Source organism: Procambarus clarkii, chromosome 31 (assembly GCF_040958095.1).
Source record: "Procambarus clarkii isolate CNS0578487 chromosome 31, FALCON_Pclarkii_2.0, whole genome shotgun sequence".
Lineage (NCBI taxonomy): Eukaryota > Metazoa > Arthropoda > Malacostraca > Decapoda > Cambaridae > Procambarus > Procambarus clarkii.
This window is the reverse complement of record NC_091180.1, coordinates 24,562,012-24,575,062: the sequence shown is the minus strand read 5'-3', so window position 1 is coordinate 24,575,062 and position 13,051 is coordinate 24,562,012. Positions and strand designations below refer to the sequence as shown.

The following is a 13,051-nucleotide window of genomic DNA, read 5'->3' as shown; positions in this document are numbered from 1 at the left end:
TTTTCAACTGAACATTTTATTTTCAGCTTCTAGGAAAGTGATCAGAGATACCGACAGTCTTTCATTCAAGAAAAAAAAATAGAAAAAAAAAAGGCAATAGAAAATGCTTGACTGACTGACAGTTAAAAAGCCAATTTCTGAATATACACTCAAAACTGGTTAACAGTCATTGGTGACACTAATATATTTCCATTTATTTTGTTCAAGTTCTGATAGGAAAATTATCTTTAAAACAAGTGTACCTTTTAACGGTAAACGTATTTTCAAGTGACTTACAATATTGTTGAGAAAACAAGCCATAAGATGGAATTTTAATTATTTAAACATTATTTATATATAAATTTCTTTCAAGAAAATCAAATGTCACAGATCTTCGTTTCTTTAACATTTGTGAGAATATGACCTAACTACTCAACACATAGATAAGAAAAATGCTTATTAAAACTACAAACAACGATATGTATCCAACACTGATATATATTATTTAGAGATACTGTACTGTATACATATATTTGATTATTTTAATTAATCAGTTTCTTCCAAAAGATACATAATGTGTAGCCATTTCACTGCCATTTCTTAAATACACTTCAAGAAAATCGTTACAAGAAACATGGTATAATGCTCATGGCTATGCATGTTAAAGTATTTATGTTAATGCATATCTGCACCATTGTACCCAACTAAAAGCAAACTTCTGTGCATGCATCTAATGATAATTACACGTTAATCTACTAGAATTACGTTACAGGAGGATCCATTATGTATCAAATGACTGAAAAATGACATCTGCTCTGTAGAGAAAAAAAAGGAGAGGTTAAGACTCTTACAATTCCATGTGACCAGTCATCATGGCTGAGTATTCCCATATATTGTTGGATTCTCTACAGTCCACAAAGAAAAAAAATGTTACAAGCTCTCATACATTCAATTTTGTATCATGCTATCATGAGCTTTTAGACAATTTATAATTTAGCACTGATGCTTCCATATATCCATAAAAAAGGCACTTATGTACAATGTACAAATGTGTTATAATACATTCTAATGTACACGATATCACCCTCATACGCACTGTAACCTAGCAATCACAAATAGAATAGGCTACATGTCTAGGGCAAGGTGGAGTCGCATCATATAATGGAACTTCTACAACATTAGTTTTCATAGTAAGCTGGGCGTTACGATATATTACGGCATTTTTGGAATGAAATGCAATGGATACCCAAACTTGGACAGAGTTCACCTTTCCCTAGACTGCCTACCATCGTGCACCCTCGATATGATATCTAACAATAACCTGGGTCTAAAATTTAATCTCCCTTGAGGTTGTCGGCGAATTGACAAGGAAAATTCGCCTAACCCGATATTGTGTCAAGAAATAACCACCAAGTAAGTTCATAAATACAAAATATATATTTTTTAATAAATACTATTTCTGCTCGTCAGTTACAATATTTTTACAGTTGAGCATACGACATTTTTTCATGTCCAATTGGTCGGGAAAAGAAAAGCTTGTCTGCATTCTAGACAGTCTGTGGGCTGCTGGCAAGCTACTGCATTTTCCTCTAGTTGGCGTCGAGCTCCGTTCTCTGTTACCTCCCATCCAAATTTGTAATGATCTGTTTAAAAAATAAAGTATACTATTTATTTCCCAAATAAATATGTCAGTCAATCTTTATTTTCAAATGTCATACTAAACATATTTAAATAAAAAAAAAATTTGCCTAGCATTCATCTACTCTGAAAACTCTATTAAGGATAAAATTTTTGAACTAGAGATATTCAATAACTATTTTATTTCTACTTTTATTCACCTTGTCAGTTTAGTTGATCTATTATGCATTATGCATCCATACCAATCCTGTGTGGGGTTATGAAAGAGGTTAGACATTATGAGCTTAGGAACTGAAACCAAATACATGTATTTGTTTAGTTCAAGTTATATCATAGGTGAGCTAGTTACACAGTTTATTGGAACTAACAATATTGGAAAAATGAACCTTGGTTCTGCAATCAACAACTACGAAACACTAGTAACTAGCTCATTTAAACTTTTTTTTTAGCTCAAAGAACTGGTCCCTAAATAGACAACCACCCAAATCTTACTACAGTATTTATTTTTCAATTTGGAGTAACTTATCCCAGTAGTAATAATGGCCAGGATTGGGGGTTGGGTTATGGGAAGAGCCCCAGTGGGTCCATATATAGCCCAGCTGCTCACTACACAGTCATGCAGCTTGGCATGGTGTCCTGGCCAACTTTTCTAACACAGGCCCTTGTACACTGTGAAGTCAAATGATTTGATTTATATTAAAGCAGGAGATATTTACTACATACTGGATGAATTATAATTTGAATGTAGGTACTGTTTATGTTGGGCTTTAGAATGATTTGATGTAAATGCTAAAAATAAAACTTAAAATAGTAATGACATTTCATCTTTGGTTGGCAACGTTAATAAATTTCCTAGCTTCATTTATACCACACGAGGACCATGGACAGGAAAACGATGCAGGGTCATCTAACCAAACCACCAATCTGAGGAAACCATTTATGGGCTATTCATGCCTGTGTCACCTTTAGGGTGGCTTAATCTTTATCAATCAGGGTAATCTTCTACTCTTAGTTTAATGTTAGCATTGAGACCTATCAACCTCTGGAGGCTTAAGGTCACCATAATAACTTATTGAGGTCACCATAATAACTTATTGAGGTCACCATAATAACTTATTGAGGTCACCATAATAACTTATTGAGGTCACCATAATAACTTATTGAGGTCACCATAACAACTTATTGACCAACCAGCACATATGTACATAGTACCGGACTAAGGTGAACAACTCTCAGTGTACATATTGTCCACAGTTAATGTATCAGAACTTAAGCATCCACATTTATTTCACATATCGGTACAAATATTTATAATTTGTACAGATGTAATTTGTAAGCTGTGGGAAATTGTGCTTAAAGGATTTTTTTTTTAGAAAAAAAAAATACAATCTGTAAATGTACCATTAAGCCTTTTATGTTTTATACAATTATTTTAACAGTACTAAATGATAAATACACTAATGTAATTTATATTATACATATGTAATTACATAATATAATGTAATTTTTTATACAAGCTGGGGAAACTGCATATATATACAGAGGTGTATCTTACTTAGTAAATCTTAGTAAATACATCAAAGTTACCTCTGAGTAAACTATGTTTAGGGCAAAAGTGCAGTTTCTATATGTTGGCCTTAACATTCCAGTGGTTGATAGGCCTCAAGTCTATCACGAAACAAATTACAGGCAACAGTACTGTGGTGTTTTGGGTTCACGTCTATGTGACGATGTGCACTGAATGTTGTAACTAGCTCATCAAAACTAACTTGCTTAGCGAAATACACTGTGGGGGTTCTCTGAGCCCGTTATGTGCCTCAGTTTCCACTACCCTGCCCCCCCTACAAGACAGGTATGGTGTGCATAATAAATGAACTAATCTAAACGCCTATGTCTACCCCTAGTAGCTTCGCCAACACACTTTAGTATCTGGCTGTACTGTCTCAGTGGTGAACTAGAGCCGTGTGGATCTGCCACGACCCTCGTATCTTCCTGTTCATATCATGGTTACTATAGCACCCTCTCTTAACGTGATACATCTCTAACTATATATGCAAGTCCTTAGTTCAAATTGCGTTATATAATTTTTAACATGTAATATATTTGCAATTCTAATTTAAAAGATATGTTTATTTGATTCGTATTACCCAGGCATGTCAAACATATGGCTCTCCCACGAGGGCCTTACGGGCCACATTTGTGTTGTCATGAGGGCCACACACCACAACTGATTGAAGTCATTTAATAACCATTATTGCAGAATATTTGTATTACTTAAAACTTAGAAACATACAATGTGCATACAAGTGGTTTAGCAGCTAACCACATTCATGAATGCAAAGTAATGTAGTAGTTTAATTTAACAAAAGAAAAAAAAAATTTAAACGGCAACATACTTCTATGCAATAGCAACAAATGCATTGCACAAAAATTACAACAAAATAAACATTTATTTACAAAATTTTTAGTGTTTTGACCTGAGGCTTGACACCTTTTTAATGAAAATTTTTGCTATGTCAAACTGAAAAGTGTGCAATTCCCACTTTGATCAGAAATGACCAGTCGGCCTTGTTCTCAGAGTTTTTATTGATTTTGTTGGGCCGCAGGTGTGCTTGCAAAAGGCCACATGTTTGACATGCCTGCATAATTACAATACCTTGACCGGCTGAATCAGTGCGAATCAAATACTAAATAATAACAAAATATATAAAAAACGAATGGTTAGCTTGTTTCTTGCTTGTAACCAATTTCCACAAACAGCGTTTTGCACAAAACTGTGTGTATTAGTGGCTTTAGGCATAGCATATACTAGCTCTATCTAGAAATCCAGCATCCTATTTGTAACTCATTTTGTATGCATGTACCTTTACCAGGATAAACATTATTACATTATACAGTACCTTCTCAGAAGACCTGGACACGGTGGTTTTCACGGTCGCAGACAAGGATGTTGCCGTTGGACATCACCGCCACACCTTCAAGGCCTTTGAATTCTCCCTCTCCAGATCCCCAGCAACCGAAGGCCCTCAAGAAGGAGCCATCAGGGTGGAAGATTTGAATGCGGTTGTTACCGCTGTCAGCCACGAAGATGTAACCTTGGTCGTCCACAGCCACACCCCTGGCGGCGACAAGGAGCACACGTGAAGAACAATGCTTAAATGTCGCACCTTTTGTGAACTTGGCACCATACTGTAGCTCACTATTATGAACATGGAAAAATTGATTTATTACACAGAACTATAAATATATACACAGCTACGTATAACTTCGCAAAGAGTTGGGAACTCACCTTGGGAACTTGAACTGTCCCTCGTCGCTTCCCTCGGACCCAAATGTTGTAGTAACTTTGCCATTAATGTCAAATATCTGTATGCGGTGGTTGTTAGAATCAGAGACGATGACTCTGTTGGTGGAGGAAACTGCGATGTAATGCGGGTGTTCCAGTTGTCCTGGCTTGTTGCCCATCGACCCGAACTTGCCTACAAAGGATCCGTCGGACTGGAAGACCTGAACTCGGTGGTTCTCCTTGTCACAGACGTAGATGAAACCAAGGGCATCAGTGGTCACTCCCCATGGATACGAGAACCGCCCATCTCCTCCACCTTGACTTCCAAAGGACCGGAGAAACATGCCAGAAGGATCAAATACTTGAATCCTATGGTTGTAGCGGTCGGCAATGATGTACTGGCCGATTCTGTTGACAGCCACGCCCGCCAAACAATCAAATTCGCCTTCTGCACTCCCGTAAGAACCGAATTCTTTTATAAACTTACCTTGTTGGTCAAATACTTGCACGCGGTGGTTGCTCGAGTCTGCAACCACAATACTGTTGTCGGGTCCAACAGCTATGCCTCTTGGCCATGTAAAGTTTCCAGTTTCACTACCCCTACTCCCGATCTTAATTAAGAGGCGTTGTTTTTGCAGGTATTGGCTCCTATGTAAACTTCCGAACGGAGTAGGAACCAGTGTACCTGCTTGTGGGAAAGTAGGGGTAGCGTGCACGTTTTTTGAATCGTCTTCAGATGATTCTCCCTCTTTGGCAAGACCAAGAAGATGTGAGGACCGAGAGCGAGATATGGCTCTGCCTCCTACTGTGCTACCTGTACCTGGACGGGAACTACTTAATAGACTGCTAGCACCACTAGCACTGCTACCCATGCCGCTACCAGCACTACTGCTAGTGCTGCTGCTGAGACCTGTGCTAGTGCTTCTACCCGTGCTATCTGTTCCTGCTGCGCCGCTTCTGTTTCCATATTTGTTCTTGAGATAACGGGCCCAATTAGAGAGCTGGGTGGACGATGACCCCCCTTCTTCACCTCCCGTACCACTAGCACTACTACTACCTACTGATGATGCTACTCCTGTAGTTGTGCTGCGTGTTGGGGTAGAAGTTTCAGGTTCCAAGCGGTTGTAACGAGGTCGATAATTAGCGGCAGAGTTGGTGTCTGCTGTAGTTCCTTCCTCATCTTCCAGTCCCGCAGAGCTTTTGCTTCGTGCCAGCCTCTGTCTTCTCTCCTTAAGCTCTTCAAAGCGAGCACGGCCAGTGCCGTGTGTGGTAGCGGGAGTTGATTCATCATTTTCATCAGGGCCTAGAACAGCCGAACTTTTTGATCGATTAAGAAATCGGCTTTGGAAAGTGGGTTTGGTTTCCTCCTCAGGAACAGCGGCCCGAGAACGGTTCAGGTACTTACTCGAATAGGGATATTTGGACTCAAAATCATCATCTTTTTCCTTGACTGGAGGTTTTGCAGTGTCCAGATACGATGGACGTCTGTGAGTGGTTGCTCCGGAGTCAGTGGTGCTGGTGTTGGAGGCAGAGGTTCCATACCTGCTGGGGGTGGTGGTAGTGGTACTGTTGCCATTGCCATTTTCACCGCTACTGCCATATCTACTTGCATAACCCGAATCATTTCCACTGGAACTTGCAGGTGGGTACGAACTTCTTTCACCCCAAGTGCTCCTAGAACTAGTATTAGCGGTCACATCGCGAGCCTGGGCACTCCTCCCAAGTAAGGGCCCAATGTCCGGACGAGAGACTTCTGACGTAGGCTCTTCCTTCTCCTCCTCCTCCTCTTCCTCTTCAGACGACTCTTCACTCTCTTCGGACTCGGAATCATCACTGGTTTCTTCATCTTCATCTTCATTCCCTGATTCCTTCGAGGCCTCTGCTGAAGGAGTACCGGCTCGGCCTAAAAAACGTGACTGAAAGCGAGAACTATTTGGAGCAGACGATCTTGAACTTTCTACTTTAGATGTGGATGGCTTTGGCTCTGCCTTCACGAAACGGTTCTTGAGTTCCTCGGTAGAGAAGGCTGCACCAGTTGCCTTCTTTGGAGATGATGATCCATCACCAGATTTGTTGCTTTCAGTGCTGTTGGAACGAGACAAGCGGCGCTCGATGCCTACGGTGTCGATGGGCCGAGGGCTGCGAGTACCACTTGTGTTCTTATCCTTATCCCCTACAGATGAATTGGATGAAGAACGGCTGAAAGGATATGAGCGCTGTGCTACACTGGTCACTCCAGTATCAACACTTGTTTTGCGGGTGGGTGTAGGGCGGCTTGTTGTACCATTGGCTCCTGTAGTATTGGCATCTGTTTTGGAGCCACTGTACTCGCGCCGACGACTGGAGTCGTCTTCACGAGTGACGGAAGACGCAGGAGAATGATTTGTAGAGGATCGGGGCGAGGTGGAGGTGCGGTCACTGCGGCTCTGCCGCTCATCATCTCGAATGGAAGAGATTCGTTCACCTGCCGGCTTTGGAGTGGTTGGCGTGGAAGGAGTGGAGGTGCTCACAGTGGGGGTTGTGGCAGTTGCTCCAGATGTTGTTTCTGTAGCTTTATTTTGTTTCTTAATTTTATCTATCTCATCATCATTGCTAGTTTGTCGTGATGTCTTACGCTGAACGGGGGTGACGGGAGGCTTGGGTAACGTGGGTTGTACAGGCTTGGGTGGCTCTTCCTTCTTTTTATTCTTAAGCTGATCACGCTCCTGGAATCGTTTCATGACGCGGGGCGAGTCGTAGAGTCTGACGATCCCGGACAGCGGGCCGCGCGAGACATCTTCTGTGTCGAGCACCCGTTGACGTTTTGCTCCGTCCTCTTCGGCGAAGCGAACCGAACGTTCCTCATCTTCTTCTTTGCGCATGAATCTTGACCGGAACCGCCGCCGCCCAGAGTCAGCCGCGGTATCCTCGTCGTGCCTGTGAGGACAACAGGTGAGCTGGGCAGAGATGGGAGGCCACGACTAGAGGGAAAGAAAGTGAAACGCTCCAACAGGTGGGAAGGAAGCATTGGAATGATGAAGCGCCAACAACATGAAAGCGATGGTTATGCTATCACGAAGTTATGCTGTTAAACCACACTATCTTGACGTCTCACAGAATTAATAAGCAAACACGTCATGTGTAGCAACTTGTGAGCTGACGTCTGTGTTAACAATGAATAAAAAGCAAGATTATTTTGGTCATAGTAAGAGGATCAAATTATAATAGCATTAATAATTAGCATACGATATAAATTAATTTATCTAAAACTACGTATTTAGACTTGGTTTTAATGGAATACTACATATTTAGTGGTTGTGCGGTATATCGGGGCTGCAGGTGGTGGCGAGCCCTGGGGGCACGGAGGGCTGGGGGCGGCACGGAGGGCTGGGGGGGGGGGCACGGAGGGCTGGGGGGGCACGGAGGGCTGGGGGAGTATTGTGTGGAGGCACGTAGGGCTCGGGGGTAGGGGGGAGGCACGTAGGGAGGGGGGAGGCACGTAGGGAGGGGGGAGGCACGTAGGGCTGGGGGGGAGAAGGCACATAAGGCTGTGTGGGGGGGGAGGCACGTAGGGCTCGGGGGGGGGGAGGCACGTAGGGCTGCGGGGGGGGGGGGAAGGCACGTAAGGCTGCGTGGGGATGGGAGGCACGTAGGGCTCGGGGGGGGGAAGGCACGTAAAGCTGCGTGGGGGGGGGGAGAGGCACGTAAGGCTGGGGGAGAGGGGAGGCACGTAGTGCTGGGAGGGGGGGGGGGAGGCACGAAGACCTGTAACATTACTGTGTTATCCTCAGTTAGTGGGCGGATGAACGTGTTAATAAGACAGGTAATGTCCAGCTCACTGTTAGATCAAGTCCAAGTTGAAGGTCCTTAAGGTATGGCCGGGGAGCGGAAACTACACGTATTCACAGACTACAGACAGACACTGAACAGCATTAAGTGCTAGAATTATGACTTTTTTTTTAAAGATATTCTACTTTATAAACATCAGAGAATAACAAATTAAAAAACTAATAATATGTACATGTCTATCTATTTGGCTATAGTCCGTCTCACATTCTCGCGGTACCACCCACCAAAGGTTAAATCACTCCACATTCCTCAACGCTGTGGGTTGCCAAGATGAAAAGTTGGATACTTGGCCACTTTGACTGATGTAGATTAAGCCACCCAAGAGGTGGCACGGGCATGAATAGCCCGTAATTGGCCACTTTGATTACTCTTTTTATGACCATGAAATGAGATCACCTTTGGGGATGTAGGTGAGGGTGAATGGATAAATTAGTCAAGGGTCTTGTGAGAACGCGAGACTGACTATACCTCTCAATATTCCTGTCCCCAAAGCGTCTGCGCATGAGTGGCGAGGTCCTGCCTGAGGTGTGACCGTAGCCGTCTTCCTGGTCCCTAAACTGAGCCGCCAGCCGGTGGTCGCTCTTGCTCTTCATCAGCCCGGAGCCCATGGAGGGGCCGGAGTTGTAGCCGTCACTCAGTTTGTTGGGCGAGTTGAAGGTCAGCTCCCCGAGCGTGCTCAGACTCGTCGCCAGCTGCGGTACACAACGTGGGCTCAGAACATGGGGCTCATGACAGTGTCTACGACCCGTATGTGCGGGAACAGGTTAATGTGTGCGCGCGCGAAGTGATCGAAGTACTCTGTTGGACAAGGGTGTAAGGGGGGGTGGGAGGAGGTCTTCGAGTTTTTAATAAATACTCTAGAGCTGGTGAGGCCAATAGGTAAAACCCTGGCACTAAGAGGAAATTTCTGTGTATGTTCTGTGTGCATTTTTTTAAGACATGCTTAAAAACATTTTTGACAACAATGATTACTTTTATCATCACAAAAATGCACATTTTAGGAGCCACATGCGCTCCTTAAAGATGGTCATAAAATTAGATAACAAAATAGTCGTGTAACTACTTTTATTTAGCCTTCTTCACTGTGTACATTGTACAACACTACTGTAAGCCACATACAATGCCGATTTTTAAACTATTGATTACTCCGTAGATTCATACACCATACACCACGCAGTATTGTGTATAATATGAATTAGTTCGACAAAAGCCCCAAAATTATATAACGTCGCTACAAATGACTAATTGCCAGATCACTAGTTCTGCCCAATTTCACTGTTGGAAACAGTGAAATTGGGCAGAACAAAACAAAGCTGGTTTTACGAGCAAGTTTAAATTTGAAAGAGATTCTCGAATTATCAGCATTAAGTTACATATTTGAAACTATACTAAAACGAATTACACAGAAATCACAATAGCGTGATGCATCAAATGAACAAATCCACAAGGGCCGTGACGAGGGTTCGAACCTTACGTCTGAGAGGATCCCAGACGCTGCCTTAATCGACTGACCATGTCGTAGCTCAGTCGATTAAGGCAGCGTCTAGGATCCTCTCGGACGTAGGTTCGAACCCTCGTCACGGCCCTTGTGGATTTGTTCATTTATACTAAAACCAACATTAGTTTGGGCAAAAATGCTGACAATGAATATACTGTATGGCAGAAGAAACCACGATGCCTAGGGGCTACTTTTTGCTGGGCGGGTGTGCGTGCAAGGTCGGGCTTGGCGCCTTGCAACATCCGGTCAAGGGGCCAGATTCACGAAAGCACTTACGCAAACACTTACGAACGTTTACATCTTTTCTCAATCTTTGGCGGCTTTGTTTACAATTATTAAACAGTTAATTAGCTCCGAAGCACCAGGAAGCTGTTTATAACAATAACAACAGTTAAATGGGAAGTTTTCATGTTTGTAAATTGTTTAATAAATGTAACCAAAGCCGTCAAAGATTGAGGAAAGATGTACACGTTCCTAAGTGCTTGCGTAAGTGCGTTCGTGAATCTGGCCCAAGTTCTTTATGGGCACAGTGTCACCAGCTGGGCAGGAGGGAAAAGGGTGTGTGGGGGGGGGGGTTGTTGTGATGGGTGGTATATGCAGTACAGGGATGCTGTGCACCACTGATTTCATACACAGTTATTTATAACAATAGCAACATGAAATCCTTTTTAATTTAGCAGGTTATGTCTTGGCTCCTAAGGTCTGGTTCATCTGCATTAACTTCCAGTATTATACTCGTAACTTCCTCCTACCGACCCTACACTGGCCAGTTTGACACCCTCTCCCTTCCCCCGTTACACTTCAATCCGGTAAGTTGCCTGTTAGCTGTGTACATATGTCGAAGGTTTGACGCATTGTACATTATTATTAGTCAACTGGAAGCCTATTTTTAATAATATTCATAAAAGCTATAAATTAAAAAGAAATATAAAGAGGCATTTCCCTCCCTCAAGAAGTCATGGAAGTATGTGTGTGTACGTCTGATACCATACTACTTGTGTAAAGGAGGAAATGTATATGTTTATCTCTCAGAATGTTCGGTAAAACATTTATTGTTTGTGATGTGTGTCTATGTATGTATTAACACGATGTACTGAAAGGGGTGAGAATAGCTTGAGCTACCTCATCCCTTTGTGTGTATTTTACCTCAATAAACTTAATTCAATTTCAAATCAATTTCCCTCAAGACATTGCTAAAAGAATGCAACAAAATATTTGCAACATATTGCCTTCGGAAACCACACACAAATTCCAGTTCCTTGCATATTATCGACACCGTGCATTCATTCCATCCCTGGCGTTCACTAACCTTATTGATATCGTCAGGAGGATTAAATCTGGCTCTTCTGCTATAATCGCCTGATTCGTAGTCAAAACTTCGAATGAAATCCATGGTCTTAAGGAAGATGTCCTTGGTGTCCATGAGCTCGGCGTCGTCCCATGGAGTGTTGTCGTCCATGTGTTTTTCCGCCAGTTCGATGTTGGCCCCAATATTGGAGACCTCTTGGTCGAGAGACTCTTTAAGAGTCGTCAGGTTCCGGAGCTCATTGTTATAGTAGTTCTCCACCTGCACGAGGAAAATCTAGTTAAGTTTCATGCCTAAAGGAATAATTTAATAAATTTGCCAGAGTTTCCCCTCAATATTTAATTCACACAAACTTCAGCACCTCTACAAGCAGGGCCTCCGATATCCAAATTACAACCATGCAACATAAATTCGTAATTATGGCACAAACGCTGCTCTCAATCATCATACTGAACATGACACTGTAGCGAAGAACGGTGCGGTGGCGAAGAACGTACCTCTGCCTTAAGAAAATCACAGCGATCTCTAACAGATTTCTGCAGACGTTTGGAGATTATTTCAATTTCATCGGAGACGCTGTGAGTGTTCTGCTTGAGCGAGGTGATGTTTCGCTCCACAGTGGACAGCTGGTCGTTGAGACGGTGGGCCGCACGCTTGACCTGCACAAACCAATATCATCTGTTAATCTCTCTCACTCTAATGCATATGTAAAAGCCTACGGCGTGTGCTTGGGAGCACCCAGAGCATAGGTTGGAATCCTCATCACTGCTCCTACTGATTTTCTCGTTGATACACCACGTTAATAATGTGATTTATTTTGAAATGTATGTACAGGTTTGTTACCTTAAGAGGAGAATAATGCAGTGAAATATCTTTATAATAACCCTCAGACACGTTTAGACAAGAACAAATCCATCATAACCAACCAGACTTCAACATTTTAAATAATATATTATATAATATATTACACACACACACACACACACACACACACACACACACACACACACACACACACACACACACACACACACACGAATCACTTTCACAATCTTTATTTTGACCATCGCGTGTGATTGACAGTTTATTAGAGAAGAGTTTCATATCAAAACTATGTGAATTTCTTTGTGATCAGGTTTTGAGTTATTGTTTGAAATAATACTTGTATAACAATGTATTTTTCCCATTTGTTTAATTTTGTATACATTGTCAATATTTGAACTTTTTACCAATATTCGTTTGGACATGGACGAGTCCCAGTAACACATGGTACAATTATATTCACTTTTGGCTGTTCCATGCGTACTTTGAAAAATATTTGATATATTTTTTTAATGATACGTTATATGTAAGTGTTTAATTATTTGTATATACTGTACAGCAGTTTACAATTAGATCATGCTTAGGTGGAAATTCCCCACTGGAACGAACATTAGTTTAACCCACTGAACAATTTACACCAAAGAAACTGTTCAGAACCATCAAGGAATTCTATCGAGTGAAGTGCGTTTGAGCG

At 42.2% G+C, this 13,051-nt stretch overlaps 1 protein-coding gene across 4 annotated transcripts in view; it reads right to left on the bottom strand.

Annotated features, from left to right (window-relative positions):
- tn (tripartite motif containing protein thin) overlaps window positions 1–13,051 on the bottom strand; it is a 68,679-nt gene continuing 55,628 nt past the window's right edge. For 3 of the 4 annotated variants that reach the window (XM_045743247.2, XM_069334575.1, XM_045743249.2), the window contains 6 exons: window positions 12,033–12,194; window positions 11,539–11,796; window positions 9,200–9,423; window positions 4,907–7,819; window positions 4,518–4,735; window positions 1–1,622 (listed from right to left, as the gene is read on the bottom strand). In XM_045743247.2, the coding sequence (XP_045599203.1) occupies window positions 4,522–4,735; window positions 4,907–7,819; window positions 9,200–9,423; window positions 11,539–11,796; window positions 12,033–12,194 (3,771 nt within the window). In that variant the 3' untranslated portion in view covers window positions 1–1,622; window positions 4,518–4,521. Of the gene's footprint in view, window positions 1,623–1,817; window positions 1,865–4,517; window positions 4,736–4,906; window positions 7,820–9,199; window positions 9,424–11,538; window positions 11,797–12,032; window positions 12,195–13,051 lie in introns of all 4 variants that reach the window. The other variant, XR_006772923.2, reaches the window with a different exon arrangement.